Here is a 22,125-nt window from a genome sequence, read left to right on the forward strand (position 1 = left end):
CTTTTCCTAAAACTGAATTCTAGAAGGAACTTAACTCTGCAATGGACAATAACAAACTGGGCGACATCTTTAACAAGAGTCTTGCGGAAAATGTAGGGAGGCTCTTTCTATAGCAGCTTGTTGATTCTAACCCTGATAAAAGTTGAAGGTACGGAAAACTAAAACAGTTTGGTGGAGGATATCTGGGGCGGACTAAGATAATGAGGACAGATCTGTAGCTTTCTGATGATCTAAATGAGAGGAGCAGAGCTCAGCAGCTGCAGAGAATTTCAGACCGAATAATGTAGACAGTTTTTTTACAAAGAGCAGTTGTGAAGCGGCATCATTGCGAACTGCTGAGCGCACTCCAGGAATCCTGGTCCTACTTGATAAACCGAAGGTGAGACCTAAAGTTTTATTAAAGATTTTCCAACATTCAGCTTTTATATTTCTTGGCTTGCCATTAGCAATACAGCAGCTGTCGAATTGCTATTTGTAATCAAGGGAGGGAGATGGGGCCGGGCTGCTTTTTCACTCACGGCTGCCTCACTGCAGCAGCAGACGTGAGTCCAGCCCTGCGCACGAAGGCACTCAACACACCGACCCTGAACGAATGCGTGGATCTGCAGACGTCTTACCCAAGTCCTGGCCGTGGGCCCGTTCATTGCCTTGCACATAGAGCAGAGAGTACCCATGGTAAAGAATTTTGGTCCCAGAAGGACACTGTGGGTCATCTATTGTTTGACTGTGTCTGGTCACAAGGAAGCCGTGATCAACAGATGGGGTGCCTGGGGGCCCCATGGATCCTGGCAACCCATCGGGGCCTGGTGGACCTGGAAATCCTCTTGGACCTGGAAGATAGAAGACAAATTAGTTTCTCTAATTGCAACCACGTTCCCCTGAAAGCTTTCAAATTCATTTTCTCCAAAGAGTTTTTAATATATTTCCACAAAGCATCCTACCTATTCATGTTACCAAAAAGTCTAAAACAAAAATAAATGCGCAGCTAACTAAATACAATGGCCTGTCCTTCACGGTATCCTAACTTTTTCTCTCACATAGCACCTCAAGATATTTTTATAAGCACAGTGTTGGTGCAGAGCAGAGGCTTGAACAATTTAGTTCAATGAATATATGACATATATGAAAACAGATATATGAATAAATGAAAATAAATGAATGATGTGACTCTGTGCTTGTCATTCACATGGAATTGTGAGGCTCCTCTCAGGGAGGATTATTATGGAATCATTAAACAACCTCATCTTAGGGCATTTTCTCCTCCATAGCAGCCCAAAGCGTACATATGGAAATGGAGCTGTAAGGGACCTCGCAGGCAAGGACTGCTTCTGTCCCCTACCTAACTGTGCCATGTGCAAAACTGCGCCCAAGTCTGCTGGGCTGAGCTGTTTGTCCAGTAAGTCAGTGGCCTCAGCCTTTTGGCCTCATGGGACACTCAAGTGTCCCTTCTCCTAAGGAAGCAAATCAGGTTTATCTCATGTCTTTGGCTCAATGCTGGCATTGTTTTCATTTCTACTTTCTGTTGTCCTTTGCTGAATAGAATTTTCATAGCTGCAGCTCACCTCCCACTTAAGAATGGGATGGGCCGCCACTACTGGCTGCCTTTCAACAACATCTGGGAAATGTACACTTTGATCAGTATCTGTCTACACAGAAAAAGACACTCCTTCAGCTCTTCTATTTGAGCCTATTCCTTCTAAGAAACAGACTCCTTCGGAAATCTTTCAAGGAACTCTTGCAGCTACGTTTGGCTGCTCTCCCCGTGCCTGGGTCTGCTGCTTCTATCCCAGATCCCGGTAGAGGGTAATTAAGCCCGAAGTCTCACAACCTACCAGTAGGCCCGGCAGGTCCCATCTCTCCTTTCTGGCCAGGGGCACCGTCAAACCCAGGAATACCTGGGGGTCCAGGTATACCCACCAGTCCTGTCACACCTGAGGTAGAGGAAAAAGAACTCATGGTCCTGTACAGCAGCAGGCTGTATGTCTCCCTTCCCTTCTCAAGCATCCCCTTCAGTGCTCCGGGAGGCAGGCAGGAAGTCTCAGTGCAGGTGAGAACATTTTCTTGGACAGCCAGGAGTTGCTTCCCACAAAGTCGGGTACAGACTTCGCAGAAGCAGCTGGATACTCATATGGGGGTGTGTTTGGCCACCTCGTTCTGAGTTCTCCCTGCTTGCTCACACTTTGGCAGATTGGTTTGGAAAAGGCAGGCAATGTGGAGGGAATGAGAGACTGGATAAACATTTCCCTCTCAGCCATATTCTGGGGTCTCAATTTTTAGGCAACAGATATACTGACATGGATAGTTTTTTGTTTTCACATACATAACGTTTTCTTTCTTTCTTTCCTTTTTCTTTCTTTTCCCTTTCCTCCCTCCCTCCCCTTCCTCTCCTTTCCTCCCACCTTCCCTCCCTCCCCTTCCTCCCTCCCCCGCTTCTCTTTCCCTCTTTCTTAGATCTCACTCTGTCACCCAGGCTGGCTCACTGCAGCCTCTACCTCCCAGTCTCAAGCAATCCTCCCATCTCAGCCTCCCGAGTAGCTGGGACCACAAGCATGCACCACCACACCTGGCTAATTTTTTTTTAATTATTATTTTGTAGAGACAGACTCTCCCTATGTTGCCCAGGCTGGTCTTGAACTCCTGGGCTCAAGTGATCCTCCCACTTCAACCTCCCAAAATGCTGCAATTACATAGGTGTGAGCCACTGAGCCTGGTCAGCTTATGCTTAAGTATCTTTAAATTTTCACTGATGCTACTTTTCAACTTTAAATGTTTTCATTCCCTTTACTTCCCACCCACTCCTTATCAGTAGCTCTTGAAATAGGAGATGTTTAGTTCAAATAAGCAGAAAGACTAGGTCACGGTTTTGGGAAACAACAGAGAATAGTGCAGACGGCGCCAGTCAGGCAGTGCTCCTGAGGGCATGGGTGGAGAGCACTGCCTTTTACCACTCCAGATTTGTGCCCACCACCCCCATCTGGAGCAGGAGCGGGGAGCGGGGAAGATAATGATCTGGTTTGGTTCTTTGAGCCCATGTTTTTCTAACTGAACACAGATGTGTTTTTATATCTTCCTCTAGCTTTTCCTGCATTTTCTTATGGATTTTTTTAGGTCCCTTTAAAAATGTCATGGGTTTCGATATGCATTGAAGGGAGGTAAGAAACTCATATTCATATGTGTGTCTAATCATTACCCAGAAACTTGTCTTAGACACATGGGTGAGGAGGAACTCTGCCCACCGCCCCTCTGGGTTCCCCATACCACCTTGCAGAAGCTGAGCCTTCTCACCTTGCTGGCCTTTAGGGCCTGGAGGTCCCTGAAGTCCTTTCAACCCTGGGGGGCCCTCCGGACCAGGGAGCCCAGGCTCCCCTTTGATGATGTCATAAGGACCTGGGGGGCCAGGAGGACCCGGGAGACCTGTGGAAATAGGGAAGCCATTGATCAATTTCACTGTCCACTTATCGAGGGCAGAAACAACTTCACAAGGAGAGTCCCAGGTGAAGTTACCCAAACAGAACATACTCCCAAAGGTAAAACCATTCTCAAAACCCGAGGAATCAGGTCTTCACAAAAACATGTCCAATCTGAACATCTTTCTTTATTACTTTAACCTGAAATCCTGAACTCTCAGGACTGGCAAAGGCATTGGGGCATCAGTGTAACTTCCCACTGCGTTCTGGGCTCTGGGACCCCTGACAACCATCCCCGCAGCCTCGTGCCAGCCCTCCTGGTGGGGAGAGAAGCTTGTTCCTCCCAGGTGTCCCACTTCTGATGTGGAGAGTGCCGCTCTGTGATTAGGATGCTTTTCCCACACTCATCTGAAACCTGCCCTACTGCAGAGGATCACACTGGTCCTGATCTTTGAGTGATGAATGAACTTAATCCTTCTTCTGCATGACAGGTCTTGGCATGTGGTAAGAACCACACAAAGTGCGAGGTCCCCTCGGCCTCCCTGTCTTCAGCCCAGTACCCTCAACTTCCCCTCCCCTTCCACACACCCTCCTTCTCTCCTCCTCCCTCAGCCCCCCCGTCTTCAGCCCAGTACCCTCAACCTTCCCTCCCCTTCCACACACCCTCCTCTCCTCTCCTTCTTTGCGCTCCACTTCTCAGAGCACATGGCTTCTTGTTCTCTCTCCCAAAACATGGTTTTGAAAATTCAATGATGCCCTAGAAATATGGTCTACTCTACAGAGAGGAAACAGGATGGATACTGTGCTTAAACCATTCCCTTGTGAGATGATGTCATGGTTTGCTGAGCGCTTCATGCTGTGGGCTCCCACTGGTAGAGAAGCCAGCAGCACCATTCCCAGAAGAATCCTTCACTGTGCAGCAGGAATGCACTCTGCCTCTAAGTGCAAGACTGATTTTCTTTCCTGTTATAACTTTCAGAGGTTGATTTCAGGCTAACTTTAAATCCTTTGGGGAGTTTTTGAATTCTGAGCTTGTCAGCAAGAACCTCAGGCACCCCTCCCCTGGAGTCTCCCTCAGTCCTGGATTTATCAGATTCTACTTCCAGATAAGTGGATGTTAAAATGCCAACTTGCTGCAAAGAATTCTCAATCAACTGTTTTCCAGTGATTTTCAAGTCATTTTACATGTGAAAAACCAAACACCCCAATTCTGTTCATTCATGGCTTTTACATTTTCACAAAGCACCAGTAAGGTAGCCACAGATGAACAAACTCTCCTACCTTTAGCTCCTGGGACACCCTGATCTCCTTGATCACCTTTAATTCCCTGGAGGCCAGGAAGCCCTTTTGCACCTAAGCAGAGGAAAAGCATTGTCTTTGCACAGAATTCTCAATGATATACAAATATGTGTGTGTGCACCTCTCTAGTGCACATACATACATGTACACAAATGCATTAATGCATATACATACACTCATATGCATACCCATATACACACATTCACACATCTGCTTATGCAGGCATACATATACACATACATATGCATACATATGTGCATGTATACACATGTATACATACACATACACAGTGATCAAATTTCCAATTTGTCCTCAAGGAAGAAAACAGCATTCTTTCTGTCACTCGAGTAAAACTTTTGATGAAACTCTTTTTTCTAGAACCCAGAAGCTACATTTTTATAAGCATGCAACAAATTCTAAAATAATCCAACTAGCAGAGGGGCAGAGGACACTGTTTTGGTCACAATCTGATTCATGCATGTCCCCAATTGGACTACAAGGCACCCTGAGGCTGAGGCCTGTTTTATTCGCCTTTCATGTGTCTCTGACTCAGCAGTAAAAACTGCAGTGCCTGGGAGCTGGTAAGGACTCCGAAAATGTTTGTTTAATATACGAATAAATTAATGAATAGCCCAAACCCATGACTTCTTATTGAGATGTTAATGATCCATTGATTTGTAAGAAGAAAATCAGAATGTCTTTATGCAGGCATCCATAAGATCACACAAACTGGGCTGCCATCCAGAAACGCCGGTTTTAATTTGAAGAGAACAGTGTCTCGTGCTGCAATGGCACCGGGGCCATCAGCATTAACGTGCCGAAGACTAGGGAGCTCCTCGCACAGCATCTCCTGCTGCAAAGGTGGTGCAGCAAGGCCTGGACCGTCTTACCTTGAAATCCTTGAACTCCTGGAAGTCCCATATCACCCTTAGAACCTGTGATTCCTGGAGAGCCACCAATTCCCTAGACACACAAAGAAGAGGTGGGGACTTGCTCAGGACATGTAGGTTAAGTCTCCTAACCTGCTAGTGGGAAAACTGAAATAGCCCTCAACATTTTGCAAAGCACGTTTGTGTACAAATGGTGCCTTGTGGTTTCTTACGTGATGGAATAACAAAGCCTCTGCGAGCCTCCACCAGGAAGCTGCGAAGTGGAAGCGCTTGTGTCCCTCCCACGTGTCCCCTCTGCTTGTCCATCGCAGGGGGCATTCCTGAGGAGCAGGAGAACGTCCGGCCCTGGCCACCTCTGGCCCACAGCACGATGCCACAGAAAGAGCCAGGATGCCCTCAACACCCGTAACAGCCGCATAGGCACACAGTACCGCTCAGCCAACTGTCTTGAAAACTTTCCCCCTAACCAACAAGCACAGTCATTTTTCTTTAGAATTAGCTTCAGGCCTTACCTGAAAACTGACTTTAAATATGGAAAGAATTTAAAAATGCTAAAGAAGGAGTATTTTCCTTTATAATGTGGCAAGATTCGTGTATTTTAAAATATGGGCTCATTTTCTTGCCAGGTCAATGCAGTCGCTCCTTCCTCTAGTGGAGGGCAGCGGCACATAACAAGCTATCTTATTTCTTATGTACATTTGTTTCTTAGCCTTATTTCCAAAGTGTCGAACCAAAATAACATGAACAAATATATATGCATATAAACACATATGCAAACACACATTTATACACACGTATGTATAAAGAAACAGGCAGGGAGACACTGATTGGCAGCAGGAATAGGGTGTATCCCCTTTCTTTCTCTTTTTTCCTTGTTTTTTTTTTGAGACAGAGTCTTGCTCTGTCACCCAGCCTGGCGTGTATTGGTACCATCTCGGCTCACTGCAATCTCTGACTCCTGGGTTAAAGCAATTCTCCTGCCTCAGCCTTCTAAGTGGCTGGGATTACAGGCATGCACCACCATGCTAATTTTTGTATTTTTAGTAGAGACATTGTTTCGCCATGTTGGCCAGGCTGGTCTCAAACTCCTAACCTCAGGTCATCCTCCCACTTTGGCCTCCCAAAGTGCTAGGATTACAAGCATGAGCCACCACGCCTGGCTGGGAATGGAGTATAGTTCTATGTTACTGAGGAATAAACATGGGAATACATGAATACTTGATAAATTATCTATACTTTCGTTACTGGAAAACTGCAATATAGCAACAGAAACCCCAAAATACATTCGCATACACTACTGTGGAAATGTGCACACAGCTCTGAGGACAGGGAGCGGGTAAACACAACTGTTGCAACTCCTCACAGCCAGTTCTGTGCCACTGTTCACAAGCATTTCATAGCTTCCTGATTCTGAAGGAAATCAGCACCACGTGCTGTGCACCTGGCAAGCTTAGTCATTCTGCATCATCCTTGGGAGGTAGTCTATGACTCTATGCCAAGCCTCTACTGCTGAGGAGCAGTCCACGTTCTCCCTGTTTGGGAGAACACGTGACTCACAGAAGACTCCTGCTGGCTCCAAATCACTGCAAAGGTCTGTCTCAAATCCCTCCTGCTCCCAATCTCCCCGACACACTCTCTTTCTCCTAATGTATGTCAGAGAGAGAGAGGCAGACAGACAGACGGAGACAGAGAGAGGAAACAGAGACAGACACAGAGAATAAAGCTCTGCGAACCCAGCTATCTGAATCAGCAAGCCACAGAAACACAGTCCTTTAGCCACGCTTGTGGTTAAGCTGAGAATCCAACCAAAGATCTATGACCACCGCTAAGAAGGGCTACATAGTCAGGTACGGCAAAGGACCCAAGTTAAATCACGCACACACATGCACACACACAGGCACACGCGTGCACACATGCACACATGCACACACGTGCATGCACACAGACACGCACACACATGCGCACACATGTGCACACACGCACGCACACACACACGGTCACATGTGCGTGCACACACACTGGTCACTTATTGCACCCTGAGATGTGCTCTCCAAAGGCTTGTCTAAGTCACCGCTTAGACTCTGTGTCTGGGTAAGGTCAGTAAAGAGCTGGGCTGTCGCTGGCTATGGCTGCTTATCATCTTTCAAGACTTGAACTGTTCAACTCCAATCCCCAGTCCTTCCGCCAATCCTAAGAGATGGCTGGGCTCGTTTTACGGAATTGTTCTTTGCAAAACAACACTGGCTTGCTTTTTATGTTGAGTTTGTAAATAGGTATTTAATGTAGGCATTGAGCCATAGTTTCCAGCAGTATAACATTTTCCTTTTAATGGTTCTTGGAAAACTGGATTGTAAAAAATGTTACAATAGTTTCCTACTCTGATGCCAATAAAAATGTGGGTTACTGGCAGGAAAGAAAGAACTGATTTAGAGGGGACGTGGGAGTGGGAGTATAACACACACACACACACAATGCGCACATACATAGACACATACACACAATACGCACACACACACACACACACATACACAATACGCACACACATAGACACATATGAATACTTGTGGTCAGAAAAGTCTCCTTTAAAAAAGTAATCTACAAATCAGTAACTCACAGGCATGCCCTGGAATCCAGGGTCTCCCTTGGGCCCTGGGACACCGGGTGCTCCTGGCCAGCCGGGTTGTCCTTTGTCACCTTTTATTCCATCAATCCCAGGAAACCCTGGAGGCCCCATGGGTCCCGGAAGTCCTAATGGAAGAGAAGAAAGCCACACATTCGGGGTTAGATATGCACAAGGGGCCCTGGGCTGTGATGCTCTCAATACTGCCACCCACAGCCCCTTGCTGATACAACACTGGACCAACAGTATGAACCTTGAGACAGAAATCGAGGCAGGTCCAGGAAGGGAGGGAGGGAGGGAGGAAGGAAGGAAGGGAGGGAGGGACGGAGTGAGTGAGGGAGGAAGGAAGGGGGGAGGGAAGGAGGGAGAGAGGCAGAGAGGGAGGGAGGGATGGATGGAGGGAGGGAGGGAGGGAGGGAGGAAGGGAGGGAGGGTGGGAAGAAGGGAGGGAGGGAGGGAAGAAGGAAGGGAGGGAGGGTGGGAGGGAGGAAGGAACAAAGGGAGGGAGGGAGGGAGGGAAGAAGGGAGGGAGGGAGGGCGGGAGGGAGGAAGGAACAGAGGGAGGGAGGGAGGGAAGAAGGAAGCGGGGAGGGAAGGAGGGAGAGAGGCAGAGAGGGAGGGAGGGATGGAGGGAGGGAGGGAGGGAGGGAGGGAGGGAGGGAGGAAGGAAGGAAGGAAGGAAGGAAGGAAGGAAGGAAGGAAGGAAGGAAATAGAAATGCTGCTGTCTCTAAGTCTGAAATGGCCAATGGTCTAGTGGTGCCTGGGCATCTGTGCTGCCCTATAGGGGTCTTGGTCAGAACCCAGAAGTGTACCCAAGAGCTGTGCTGCTTTAAGTCAAATGCCACCGATGGGACATGCGTCCAGGCTTGTCCAATCATTTCCTTTCTTGCATCTCACTAATTACTTAAATTCCCTGACAGAAACGATACAAGAAAAGCTTTGATTCAATGGAGGCCAAACACGATTTTAAGCTTTAATAAATGCTGCAGACTTCTAAATAAAAAAGCTCAATTGAGAATTTAACTGTTTCTTTTACATTGTTTCCTTTTGTGAATCCTGTCCCAGTCCCCAGCCCTGGCCCCTGGTGAGATGCCCTTACCTGGCTGGCCAGGCTGGCCCTGAGGTCCACGGTCTCCTTTGGGTCCCTCCCTGGCGTGGCCTGGGGATCCTGGTAACCCTGGCTGTCCCTGAGGCCCCGGAGGACCCATGAATCCTTGCTCTCCTTTGGCTCCAGGAATTCCTGGGCTCCCAGCTAATCCTGGAAAACCCACCTCACCCTTTGCACCTAAACAAGAAAAACAGTTTGAGGTGATGGGAAATGCAGCAGGAGAGCAGTAAACTCCATGCGTGGGCGGCAGGGCTGGGTGAGGCGTGCCTCCTCCTGCAGGCGACCCTCAGAGGGGGCTTTGAGGGCCACCAGGGAAAGGGCAGCAAGTTGTCTGATCCCTCCTTCTCTTTACTAACACACTAGAATCCGACCGTGGCCTGGCTGGAGAAAGAGCTGGGACCCCAGCGATCATGTTTACACTTCTTATAAGACATGTTCTATGGCAGAGGCATCTGAATTGTGCCGAGACAGCTGCGGCAACCGCACTGCTGAATGACAGCTTCTCTCCATCCACAGATGAATGGACACACGGACTACGTTCTGTCCATACGGTGGGACCCTCGCAGCCACAGAGAGAACTGAGCAGCCACAGGGCTGGATCTCAACCTCACTATGTCGTGGGAGAGAAGTGAGACTGAAAAGAGTGCACAGTGAGTGTACGGTTTCATCTTCATAAACTGCTAGAAAACACAAACTAACTAGAGGACCAGAAGGCAGCTGGACAGCTGCTTGGGGTCTGGAGAGGGGGCCGGAGGGAGGGATTATGAAGCTGCAGAGACTTTTGGGGGAAGGCTGTGCTTGCTCTCTGGAATGCGGGGATGGATGCTTTCATGGGTGTAGACCTATGTCAGCCTTATCAATTTGCACATCTTAATATCTGTAGTTTTTTACATGTTAATGAAACCCCAATAGATCAGGTTTAAAAAATTAAAAAGTAACAGCTTGTAGGAAAAAAAAATTCCATGTTTAGTTTTAAACATATTATCCAAATCTAACCAATAAAAATGCCAAAATTCTATGGTTATTTCAAGAACAAAGGAAAAAGAATGAAATAGGGTCAAGACCTAAAGTGGTCACGTGGGATTCTCTTCTCCTGATATTTCACACGGCAACATGAAAACACCAGGCACTGTGGTGGGTTTGCGCAAGGGCGGTGCAGCATGTCCACAGAGCGTGCAGGATCGCACCTCGAGGTAGGAAAGGCAGGGAGGGAACAGCCCGCAGCGACCTCTTGAGCAGGTGCGTTTGCAAGGGGCTCTGCATTCGAGGGAGTCTGTGAGTTAAGAGACGGGGAAGTGCCCATTCTCAAGGCAGCCCACCCGGCACCGCACCATCCATTTCAACCCAGGGGTTACCAGTGCCAGACCACACATCTGCGAAGGAAACATGGTGAGTGGGTCTCAGGGAGAACCAGGGGCCGGGGGACGCAGCATATCCATGCCCCTGCTCCTTCTCAGCTGAAGTCCCAGGCCTTCCAGGGCTTTCAGATTCCTCCCACTGAGTGGAATCACTCAGCCAGCCCAGCCACCTGCCATAAGCGTGTCCACGGATGCTGTGTGTGAACTCCTGGCTGCAGCCACCAGTGACTTCAGTGTCATGTGGCTCACATGCCTTGTATTTTCTGTGTCCACATTGCTTTCCCATGAAATGCTCAGCTCTCTGAGAGAGGCGACTGCCTAGCCAAGCTCCTGGCCAACTCTCAGCCGCACTTGGTACTGAGCACGTCATGGCTGACCAGGATATGTTTTAGTCTCTTGGTACGTGTTACGTCCTGGCCTGCCTTCACGTAAGTATAACTAGTTCTAGAAAGTCAGAATTTCAATATTCTGATGCCCTTCTAGGCACAAAAATGACAAGGGTTTCCCTCCTCTCCTGAATTTTTATAAAATTAGTCCAAGTAAAAGATAACTCTGACCATGAGTGTACTGCATGCCATTTTGACCCATTAATGAGAGGGGAACCACACAAGTCTTGCAGGCACTGCCCCTGTGCCCAGCACCCATCCTCCATCCAGTTGCTGCCTGGCCAACCAGGATGGGGCTTCATCCTGAAGACACTGCCCCCTGTTCCGCTACATCAGGCAGCAGCGGTTAGTGGAAACGGAAGAGCACAGTGAGCAGATTACCTTTGTCTCCTTTGGCCCCTGGAAAGCCTGGGAACCCTCTTCCTGGAAGACCTGTAAGATGAGGGTAAAACACAATGTTTCTCTTCAACAATCCATCTGCAGGTACATCACAGAGCACCATGAACTCTGCACTAACACTATGTATATTTGTAGAGTACGTGGATATTAGTTCATTGCACCCATGTAATAAAATGGCATTCCTACAGTTACTGTAAGACACCCTTGACTGAACGTTTCTAAGTTAGTACTTCTTTCTAAGAACCTCTCCGCTCAGAACCATCATGGCATTTAGCAGAAATGATCTGCGCAAATGAGTATTTGTTTCCTGCTGCCGTCTGGAGATAAGCAAATGGGCTTCTCAGACAACCATCCAGCTAATTGCTCTTGTCAGGAAGGTGGGGAGAGCCAAAGAGATGTGGGGCAGCAGATGCTGGGGAGATGACAACTGTCAGCAAAAGGCTTGAGGGAAGATTCAAATGGGGGAAAAGGAGTGCAGGGCATTTTTAATCAATGGTTTGTATCGAAAAATGAATGTATATAATATAAAGTTATAGAATGAAAAAAATAAACTTAATTAAGAAAGAGGCCAGCACCAGTAGCAGTGGAAGCTCTTGATGGTCCTCCCAGTGTCCCCCCAGCTCAGGAGTAACCTGCTTCAAATGGTGTGTATATCTCTCTCTTGTATTAAATACAAATATTATTGTGTATGCGGTTGTCATCATCACAGCTTGCACTTGTGCCCAAGTTATGGTCAAGTTATGGTCCAAGTTCTGGCCAAATTGTGGCCCATCAGAGATAGGAGCAGACTCATGGGCCAACCAGTATTTCCAGGACAGTTCCTCAAATGGGGAAATGCTGGGCAGAGAAAAGAGTGTTGTTTTGCCTTGCTTTGCTTTGTCATAGCAACCACAAGGAAAGTGGAAAGTGTTCTAACAGCAGGTATTTTACATGTCTCTGACTCATCACTGAGAGTTCAGGTTATTTCAGGGGAAGATGCCTAAGTATTTATGGGATAATCAATCCCCCTTCCCTTCTTCTCCTCTCAACCCATCCCGCTCTGCATGTCCACATCAGTGTTTAAGTAGCTGCAGTGTTTATGTAGTCCAGGGGCTACTCTGTGCCCAGCTCTGTTCACTGAACGCAGGCCGTCTGCAGGTCTCTGGGAGTGGACACTGCTGATTCTGATAGGGAATGAGGCGCTGGGCCATACCTGGTTCACCCTTCTCTCCTGCTGACCCTGGGATTCCATCACTGCCTGGTTCCCCTTTCTGGCCAGCTGGGCCTGTGGGGCCAGGCGTCCCAGGGAGACCTCAAAGAGAAAAGTCACAACATCAGACACCCACATAACCTCCCGCAGCAGCCTAGATGCCATACAAAATGGTTCCTTGCTGACATCCTTTAAGAGAGCCATTCCCTCCCAAGCACACCTGGCTTTGCTGAGGTCAGTTCTGACTTCCCTTTAGAAAGGACCCTGCATACTTTCAGCAACACCATCAAACCCTGACCCTCAAAATCTGGTGACAACAAAGAGGAGGTCCCTAAAACTCCATGTTAGCTACAAAAATGGTTTGGGGATCTGGGTCCTAGATCCTGATAGTGGCAAGACCTCAGAATGACCCTGTAACCTGCGCTAGACTCAGCTTGCCCATCTGAAAATGGGAGGCAGGACAGCTGGCCTCCCTGTTCCCATCTGTGCCGGGAACTCCTTGGGGCCTCCCACCCCCGGCCTCTCTTCTCCATGTGCCCAGGCTGTGTCCCAAAGAGGAGCCTCTACCTGCTTCTCCTTTGACGCCAGGGATGCCATCCAATCCTGGGAGGCCTTTGTCACCTTTTTCTCCAGGCAGCCCAGGGCTTCCTAAAGAAAAACATAAAACACCAGAACATCCATAAGGTCGGGCTTTTCTTTGACTTCTTAGATCCTCAAGTCCAAGAGAAGACCCCCTCACCTACCTGGATAGCCAACGCTTCCAGGAGAGCCTTTAAGGCCTGGGGACCCTGGCATTCCTGGGATCCCAACGCTTCCTTTTTCTCCCTTCTCTCCAGGGCTTCCTGGGAAACCCGCTATCCCTTGATCTCCCTGCAAGCACAAGTCAGGCACATTAACTTTCCATTTGTCCACACGCACGCATCTGCAGGCATGTTCTAGGTAATTGTACACATTTTGGTGCAATGACGATTGCACTGTCAAACTCCATTTCCAGATTTCTCAACAAAAAATCAAAGTCCTCCTCTGAAAAGAGAGGAAAAACAAGCACAACGGAGCCAATCATCTGGTTTCCACTTACCGTCCCTCTTCCCCCTTCATCCTCTCTCTCTTATTCCAGTGACAGCTGTCTCCCACCCTAGCCTCTCACCAGTTTCTAGATTCTTCCTTGGGGGCAAGGTTGTGAATACAAAGGGGAAGAGAGGTGGCTTGTGTTTCCCTGCAGGAATCACTCTGTGCTGTGGTTCACTGAGTATGCTGAGATGCTAAGGTATTTACTGAGCATTTCCCAGACAGCCTCTCCACAGAGCTGGGAGGAGGGGACCTTTCCATGCCAAGTGCCAGTTACCTTGTCACCAGGCAGCCCAGGGATACCTATGCCAGGTGGGCCTGCCTGCCCTTTCTCTCCTTTTGCACCTTTTTCTCCAGGTAAGCCAGGGGAACCTTGTGGGCCAGGGATGCCAGGCACGCCTTTCTCTCCAGGTGTTCCTATAAACACAAACAATTGAAACTTGATTTGGTCTTAGCTAGTGCTGGTATTACAAATGAAAAAGTGCCTCTACGACCGGCCAAGAATGAGACACGAGAGCGCAAATCCCTCATGTATCAATCAGCTCATGACTGATCACCCAGTCACCCAGATGACATCAGAGCCATGCTAGGAAATGTCTCTCCCGTCCTTGAAGACCACCATGTTATTAAAACAGGGAAGAAATACATTAACTGCCTAGAATATTTCCTTTCTCAACAGTATAAAAATGGATCTTATGTTTTTTTTTTTTTTGAGACGGAGTTTCGCTCTTGTTACCCTGGCTAGAGTGCAATGGCGCGATCTCGGCTCACCACAACCTCCACCTTCTGGGTTCAGGCAATTCTCCCATCTCAGCCTCCTGAGCAGCTGGGATTACAGGCATGCACCACCGTGCCCAGCTAATTTTTTGTATTTTTAGTAGAGACGGGGTTTCACCATGTTGACCAGGATGGTCTCGATCTCTTGACCTCGTGATCCACCTGCCTCGGCCTCCCAAAGGGCTGGGATTACAGGCTTGAGCCACTGCACCTGGCCAGATCTTATGTTCTTTATTACACAGCCAGCTCTCATTAGCCAGACATCACAGGGACCATGAGGCGGGCGGGCCAGAGCCCGTGCCACTCGGTTCTGCGACACATGTTGGTAGCCAGGCTTCCTCACACATTGGCATGATCAGCAACCTAGATGGTTATACTTCAGTAACAGCGCCTGCTAAAGACTTAGGAGGAGAAGGAAGCATGGGCTTCCCATCTGAACTCTGCTTTCTGAGTGAGTTCTGAGGACCATCGCCCCCCAGCCCTTCCCTCACTCTCCTCTTCCCGGCTGCTCTCACTGCAGGAGACACTGATGGCAAAGCATAAAGGCCAGTCCAGGATTGGAGCAGAGGAGCCCAGAGAATTCTTCTGAACTAGCACAAAGGGCTCCGGAGCCATGAGCTACTCAGGCTGACAAGCCTGGACGAAGCAGCCGACGTCTCCTAGGGAGCTCCTAGCTAAGCGGACGGTCACTTGGAGATCACCAAAAGCTGACTGTATCCGGCCCATGCTTTATTCCATTAGATGCTGAGTTTTCTTTGTGATGGCCACACTGTCATCAATGCCACCCTTCCTGAGCAGGAGCCCATTCAGAGCCGAGGATGTGAATTTGTGTGAAAGACACAACCGCCTGGATTCTGTCTTCTCAGCTGAAGAGGATCTCGTTCTGCAGACATGCCCTACCAGTGCCACAGGCACACAGGCTAGAGCACCCTCTTCTAAATCGGCTTACCTGGCAAGCCCATGCCACCAACCGACCCTTTTGGTCCTGGAAGTCCCGGAGAACCTGGGGTTCCGCTTATGCCTGGATCACCTTTGGGTCCTAGAACAGTAAAGAAGGCAACCTGAGAGGCTGACATCTACAGAAAGAGCTGGGGAACACAGGCCTCATCCCGAGCCCTTGCCACACTGGGGACCGGAGTTCCACACCGTACCTGGCTGCCCGGGCTGTCCCGCCTGCCCGTCCTTTCCAGGCACTCCTGGGCTCCCAGGGTCTCCTCGGGAACCTTTCTCACCAATTGGTCCGATTTGTCCTACACATCAGAGAAGAAAATAGCAATGACCCACATTTGCTTGCAAGCAAGTTGCTGCAGAAACGCAGGCTGGTTGGTATTATTTACGGAGGACCCAGTAACCCAGGAAAGGCACGTGGGGCTCCAAGCCTGGCCGTGAGAAGCCTTCCTAGACTTGCCTTTCTCTCCTTGGTCTCCCTTCTGGCCCTTCATTGTGCCCATGTCCACTTTATCCATGGAGCCAGGCTGGCCGGGGAGACCGACATCACCCTTATCACCTTTCAAGCCAGGGTCTCCCCTGGGTCCCGAGGAGCCTGGAAAGCCATGGTCCCCTGCAGAGGAAAGAGAAGGCACCGCTGAGCCTGGGCCCGTGTTGCAGAGCTGGTCAGAAGGCTCACATTCTTGTTGACTGGGCGGGCAGCCGACAAAGAGGCCACAAAGAATGAACAACTTGTCTGAAATGGCATTAATGGCCAGTGTCTGAGATGCAGAGGAACCTGACCCCAGGCAAATGGGCAGTAAGGCCATTTTCTGCAATTCGTTATTCGCTAATAACGCTAATACATGTGACTTGGCTTTCAGCTTCAGGTAACTTACGTTTTCTCTCCTTCCTACACATCTTTAACACTCTGATTCAGAGTGCCCCCCAGTTCTATACAAAATAATCGCATAGGAATTTTATCGTTCTGCTGAGCAAATGACCTTTTCACGTGTAATATTTGCAGTATTTCTTTTTAAAAGACGTTATTTTTGACTGATTTCAAATAACAAGATAAGAAATGAAGATGAAGACCTGTAAACCTGTGTGGGTTGCTAATTCAAGTCTAAAGACTCAGTCCCTGTGTCTTTGGCAGAGCTGAAAAGTCCACCATTTCTCACAAGGAGAATCTCATCTGTGCCTGAGTTCCTTCGGATTTGCTTGGCTGAGTATAGTTTTCAACCCTACGTGCACCAAGCACCAGGAATCCTACTGGAAGAAGGGGGTCTCCTGGCCCTCTGCTTGAGTTTCTTGTGTGAGCCTCTTAAAGTGAAATATGATCTATGACAACCTGGGAATTTCCCAAGAGCCATCGAGAAATAGACACAAGATGAGCTTCGGAGGTTATCAGCTCTCCTACCTTTTACACCCGGTATTCCTGGAGAACCCACTGGTCCTGGTGAGCCCGGCTGCCCAGGGGTCCCCATGACGCCCATTTCTCCCTTGGAACCTGCGGCCAAAGGAAAGGACTGTGAACATTTCCTCGCTGGGAACGCTGACGGCAAATGCTAAGAGTCATAAAAAAGAGCAAGGTGAGGCCTGTGTCCTCGTCATGGATCCAGACAGAACTTACCTGGAAACCCAGGAAGCCCTGGAGTCCCCTGCTGTCCAGGAAGGCCAGGGAGCCCTGACTGCCCTGTTACGCCGGGAAGTCCTTGAGCCCCTTTATCTCCTTTAGGGCCAGGCATGTCCAGTCCGGGGAATCCAGGGAAACCCTTCTCGCCTTTTATTCCAGGAGGGCCTGCAGTTGGGTGAAATGCAAAGAACTTTCAGCAGAATGTACTGGATGATCTACAACGTACAGCACTCTGTTTAACTATGACTAGAATGATCTATAATGTACAGTGTTCCGTTTAACTATGACTATCTGCAGGAAGCACGTGAACGCCCACACTGAGAACTTGAATGGATCACCTACTAAGTGTTGGTGTTTGGGTCATCAGGATAATCAAATGGCTATCGTTCTAGAAGAAAGGCCCCCTCCTTCCTGTCACTGATGGTCAGCAATACCACCCTAGGCACCACCACTGCCTCTCCTCAGTACTCAGGACTAGCACTAGTGTTTCCTGAGCCCCATTCACTGAGTGTTTTACTGGAATCTCCACGCACCACCTTCACTCTATGATTCTTTCTGCCAAAGGCAAAGCTAGGTTCTAGAGGTGGACTCAATTAGTGTCAATTATCCACAACTAATTAACCCTCCTATGGAAAGATGCTATAGAGACATCGGTTAGAATAAAATGTAAAACATGATTGAGTACACAGTAAAGGAAAGGTCTCTTTGTTTGGTATATAATCTCAGTGGGTGGGAAAAAAATCTAGGACTACATTTCAGCTAACAATCAAACCTATTTTCATAAACTCAAGTTTTACTTTTTCTCTTTTTCTGACACATTGTGCTAAGCTTCCCTTCCTGGGACCCCAGCCTTATCTCCCATGCTTCAGGAAAGCAAGCTTTTAAGAAGAGATAATTCTAGAAGAATGTCACTCGCCTGCCAACCCTGGTGGTCCCTGTCCGCCAGGGGGGCCCCTAGCTCCAGGAGGGCCTATTCCTGGAACTCCTGGAGACCCCATGGGGCCTGGCAATCCAGGAGGTCCTGGGTCACCTGGAGAAGAAAAGTTGAGAATTAGCTGTGCAGCCGCAGTGGCGCATTTGCCGGCATAGGAGACCCACGCACATGAACGGCCCCAGCAACAGAAAGCCACGAGCTCTAGCCCTCTAGGATTTGCATCATTCATTCAACAAATACGTATCAAGCATACTTGGCAGGGGCTCTGGGAATGCAAAAATAAGCACATTCTGCCCTTGAAACTGTCCGGATTGATCTGCAAAAAGTTACCTCTGATCCCCTGAAGCCCAGGGGGGCCGATCGCTCCGTGTTCTCCAGGAACGCCTGGTGCTCCAACACTCCCCTTCTCCCCGGGGGTGCCCGGGGTGCCGGGGATACCTGGCAAGCCTTTGAGTCCTGGTAGACCAACTCCAGGCTCTCCCTGAAAAATCCCCAAAGCACAGAGAAGCAGATTGATTTGCAAAGTCAATATTTTTATCGAACCAATATCATAAGTGAAGACTCAACACGTAGTGCCAGCGCATTCGGTAAGAATATGATCTGCTCGGCCCTTTTCAAGCCTTTGCAAAGCTTCCTCATACCTATCACATGTTTTCAGGCTTGTGGGTGACTTTTACTGTTTTCATTTTACAAAGGAGGAAAAGCAAGGCTCCCCACCAATAAACAACATTCTTCTCAAGTCTTCAGACCTGAGCATATCCCCTCAATTCTGCAGCCTGGTGCCTGTGACAAAGTGTTGACCCTAAGTAACTGAAAAAAGGCAAAATATGAGTGGTGAGCAGTGAATGGAGTGCTTCCTAACAGATGGCAAGGCTCCAGGGCTAGCATGGACACCAGTTATTTCGTTTTTTTGAATAAATGAAGGTTTCACAGTAAATTAGACATTTTAATCTATGGCATGAGTCACTGGGCCTTGACAGATACAGGCGATCAAAATAAAGGGTGAGAGCGCCTCGGAAACAGCCTGGATTTAGGCAGCCTGGATGTAAGGCTCTGAAGCAAGCAGGTGGCCATGAAATCACAGCACTCCACCGGTGTCCCCTGTCTGCAAATGACACATCCAGAGAGGGAGCATCTGGACATCAGTGGAAACTTCTCTATACATCCCAGGAGGAAGTTTTCAAAATGGAAGGAACTCCATCAAGGGGATTCTTGAGAAGGCACGGAATTTTAAATCATGAATTAATCTCTCATTTGCATTCCATCAGGCATTTACTAACTCCTGAGTCTGGCAGGTTTAAGATGATGTGCACGCTGTCATGGTTGACTAAACGTTCAAATGCAACGTAGGTCATCGGGGAAGCTGGTGGCGGGCTGTATAAAGACAAAGGTCCAAAGGCTTCTCTTCAGTCTCAGCCACCAGATGAGGGCACCCCGCTGTCGGGTGTTTTGGTATTTCTCAGGAAGAAGCCCCCCTGGGATCACAGAGGTATGGCCACTGTGATGCCCACCTGCCCCCAGGCCCCACCTGGGTCCGTCACTGGCAACGTTTATCCATGGCTGTTGGCCCTTTCTCCCATTTGGTACCAACGCCTTCCAGCAATTTCACATCCATTCCTTCCAATCAAAACAGGAAACGGTGTAATCAGTAGGCCCTCACATTTGCTGAGTAGAATTTCAAGTATAGGCAAGTTGGTAGCAGAATATTCGAGGGCAAGGAGGATCCTGACTTCACCCTGGACCAATAGTTCTCAAGCAGGGGCAATTTTGCCCCCCTTAGTGCCATCTGCCAATGTCTGGAGATATTTTTCAGTTGCGACTGGGTGGAAGGGGGTGTCCTTTCGGTCATTCATGGGTGGAGGCCAGGGCTGCTCTTGCCAAAAGCCCTACAAAGGCACAGGGTGGCCCCCGCAGAAACAAATTATTGAACCCTGAATGCCAGGGGTGCTGAGGCTGAGAAACCGTCCTGACTGACCATGCTTTCTTTTAGGACAGTGGCTTTCAAACAGCTTTCAGCTGCTTCTCACAGTAAGAAACGTATTTTACCCTGAGTTCCGGCTTACACACAGGCAAGAAAATGTCTGTCATATGATTTCGTAAAATCAAAACAAAGGTTCCCCTCAAAATACTTCCATGTGCTACGTCCTCTGATACTTCCTATCCTCTGCTATTTCGTCAAAAACCAAAACACGATGGCCCAACGTGTCCTGGGAGGTTCATAACCTGCATTTTTTGTGTCCAGTTAATAACAAGGAAGGGGGAGACTGGTCATTGAGGGAACACCTGGCACCTACCTTCTGGCCCTGCACACCTGGGTTCCCAGGTAAGCCGTTAAATCCTGGGCGACCTGGAGTCCCCGGAGGCCCCATGTCTCCAGGTAAGCCATCAACACCTGTTTTGAAGAGTCAAAAAAAAAAGTCATTACAATGAAATTCCCATACCCACCTTCTTCACTTTTAGTCTTGGCCAAGTGTCCCGAACTGACCTGAGACGGACACCCATGGAGGCCTTCGGAGGTGGCTGGAAGAGGCCAGGAGACACTGCCCAGCAGAGGGGGTAGGTGCATAACTGCCTCTTCCAGCACCTGCACCCTCCTGTCTCCTTCTCTCTCCTTTCCTTTTCTCCTGCTCTCTTCAAACTTTTCCCTCCCACCCTACTCTCCCCAAACAAAACAAATATACCCCTTGGCACCTGCAGATGAGAAGGGCACTTTTACTCATCTACTCAAGATGTGGTCGGGGACAGAGGCACCACCGTCACCTCGTTAGAAATACAGACCCCGGGGGTCTATCAGGCAGGCCCACTTTTTAAGATGGCACAGGATCTGAGACTGAAGGACTCCCGGCCACTGTCTGGGCCCCACCCTGGAGGCTCCAAGGGGCAGTGAAGCTGGCCAGCCACTAGTTCAGACCCTGTGTATGCAATGCTGGGGTCCCCAATGTCCAGTCATTTGTCAGTGGCACAGGTCTGAATCACACCCGCTGTGGGGCTCTGCACAGACAGGGTGTGACGGCAAGTGGCCCTCATAACCCTCCTCACTGCCACGAAGCCAAGCAACTCCATGCCACGTGGGCCACGGCCGCTAGCGAAGGAGGCCTTGTGTGAGGCAATGATGGAATATGAAGCAGTGGCGAACATGGCCAGGCCTCAGCTCCTGTCCCTCGTGAACAGGGACGCTCTGCTGCCCTCCAAGCCTGAGGGAAGTGGCCGCGTGGGTGGGGTGGGCATGGCGTGGCATGGCTATCGGAGGACAGGGACTGTCATCTCCTGTTCTTCATTCTAGAAGCCTACGGCAGTGAGGGGGATGGGGCCTGGAGCCTCTGGGTAGGGAGCCTGGGAGACTGGAGGACATTAACCTAAGTTTGGCAGCATGGCGTGTCGCACGAAGACAAACTTCCTCATACAACACTCCCCTTTTGTGCTCACAGTACCTTATCCTCAGTCCTCAACAGAAGGGCCCTGATGACAAGTCTATTAATCAGAGTCTCCCTGAAGGACAAGTAGAGCCGAGAAATGTGAAAAAGGGGCGAAAAGAAATTTCCCTCCTTACCTCCTTAGTTTCCAGCAGGAAGTGATGGCTCTAACATGCCTCCCCCAGAGCAAAGCCCCCTCCCCGCGACTCCCTGCACCTGCCGCTGGGCGCTCCCCCAACTCCCAACCCACCCTGGCCGTGTTCAGGTGGACTGCAAGTCCTCCTCACGGATAAAAACAAACACCTGGAGCCTGGGTTTCCACGGGCACCATGGCGGCAATGCCCACAAAGCCTACCCAGCCTTCATGTCCCATCTTCCCAAGCAAACCCTACACGGCAAGACAGCCGTGGCACAGAAGCCACTGAAGTCACTGTCCTCAGCCCTGCCTGGGCTCTTCTGAAAGCCTCCTGAACAGCGGGCACCAACTTCTGTGGCGTATTTATTTATGTCTACTGCCTCCTTTCTCAGAGCAGTCACAGGCAGACCAAAGACTCAGGCTTGTCTGGCAGGGTTACCTTTGGGGCCGGGGGGCCCTGGAAATCCAATCCCCGGCTGGCCCACAGCACCCTTCTCTCCCGGCAGGCCTGGCCTTCCTGGGGTTCCAGGAAAGCCTCGGTCTCCTGTGGTGAGAAAGACCAATGGTCAGCTTGAGA

General features: G+C 49.3%; 1 protein-coding gene across 1 annotated transcript in view; it reads right to left on the minus strand.

Moving 5' to 3' along the window:
* Positions 1-22,125, minus strand: part of COL4A1 (collagen type IV alpha 1 chain) — a 151,186-nt gene that overhangs the window by 10,804 nt on the left and 118,257 nt on the right. The window contains exons 28-48 of the mRNA XM_017970460.4: positions 21,988-22,092; positions 20,294-20,391; positions 18,330-18,480; positions 17,982-18,095; positions 17,063-17,230; positions 16,850-16,939; positions 15,911-16,063; positions 15,654-15,752; positions 15,452-15,541; positions 14,003-14,142; positions 13,401-13,527; positions 13,225-13,305; positions 12,661-12,759; positions 11,451-11,501; positions 9,317-9,502; positions 8,211-8,344; positions 5,597-5,669; positions 4,689-4,760; positions 3,286-3,414; positions 1,833-1,931; positions 618-830 (exon numbers count right to left, since the gene is read on the minus strand). Coding sequence (XP_017825949.2) covers positions 618-830; positions 1,833-1,931; positions 3,286-3,414; positions 4,689-4,760; positions 5,597-5,669; positions 8,211-8,344; positions 9,317-9,502; positions 11,451-11,501; positions 12,661-12,759; positions 13,225-13,305; positions 13,401-13,527; positions 14,003-14,142; positions 15,452-15,541; positions 15,654-15,752; positions 15,911-16,063; positions 16,850-16,939; positions 17,063-17,230; positions 17,982-18,095; positions 18,330-18,480; positions 20,294-20,391; positions 21,988-22,092 — 2,472 coding nt within the window. The remainder of the gene's footprint in view (positions 1-617; positions 831-1,832; positions 1,932-3,285; positions 3,415-4,688; positions 4,761-5,596; positions 5,670-8,210; positions 8,345-9,316; positions 9,503-11,450; positions 11,502-12,660; positions 12,760-13,224; positions 13,306-13,400; positions 13,528-14,002; positions 14,143-15,451; positions 15,542-15,653; positions 15,753-15,910; positions 16,064-16,849; positions 16,940-17,062; positions 17,231-17,981; positions 18,096-18,329; positions 18,481-20,293; positions 20,392-21,987; positions 22,093-22,125) is intronic.

Source organism: Callithrix jacchus, chromosome 1, assembly GCF_049354715.1.
Source record: "Callithrix jacchus isolate 240 chromosome 1, calJac240_pri, whole genome shotgun sequence".
Classification (NCBI taxonomy): domain Eukaryota; kingdom Metazoa; phylum Chordata; class Mammalia; order Primates; family Cebidae; genus Callithrix; species Callithrix jacchus.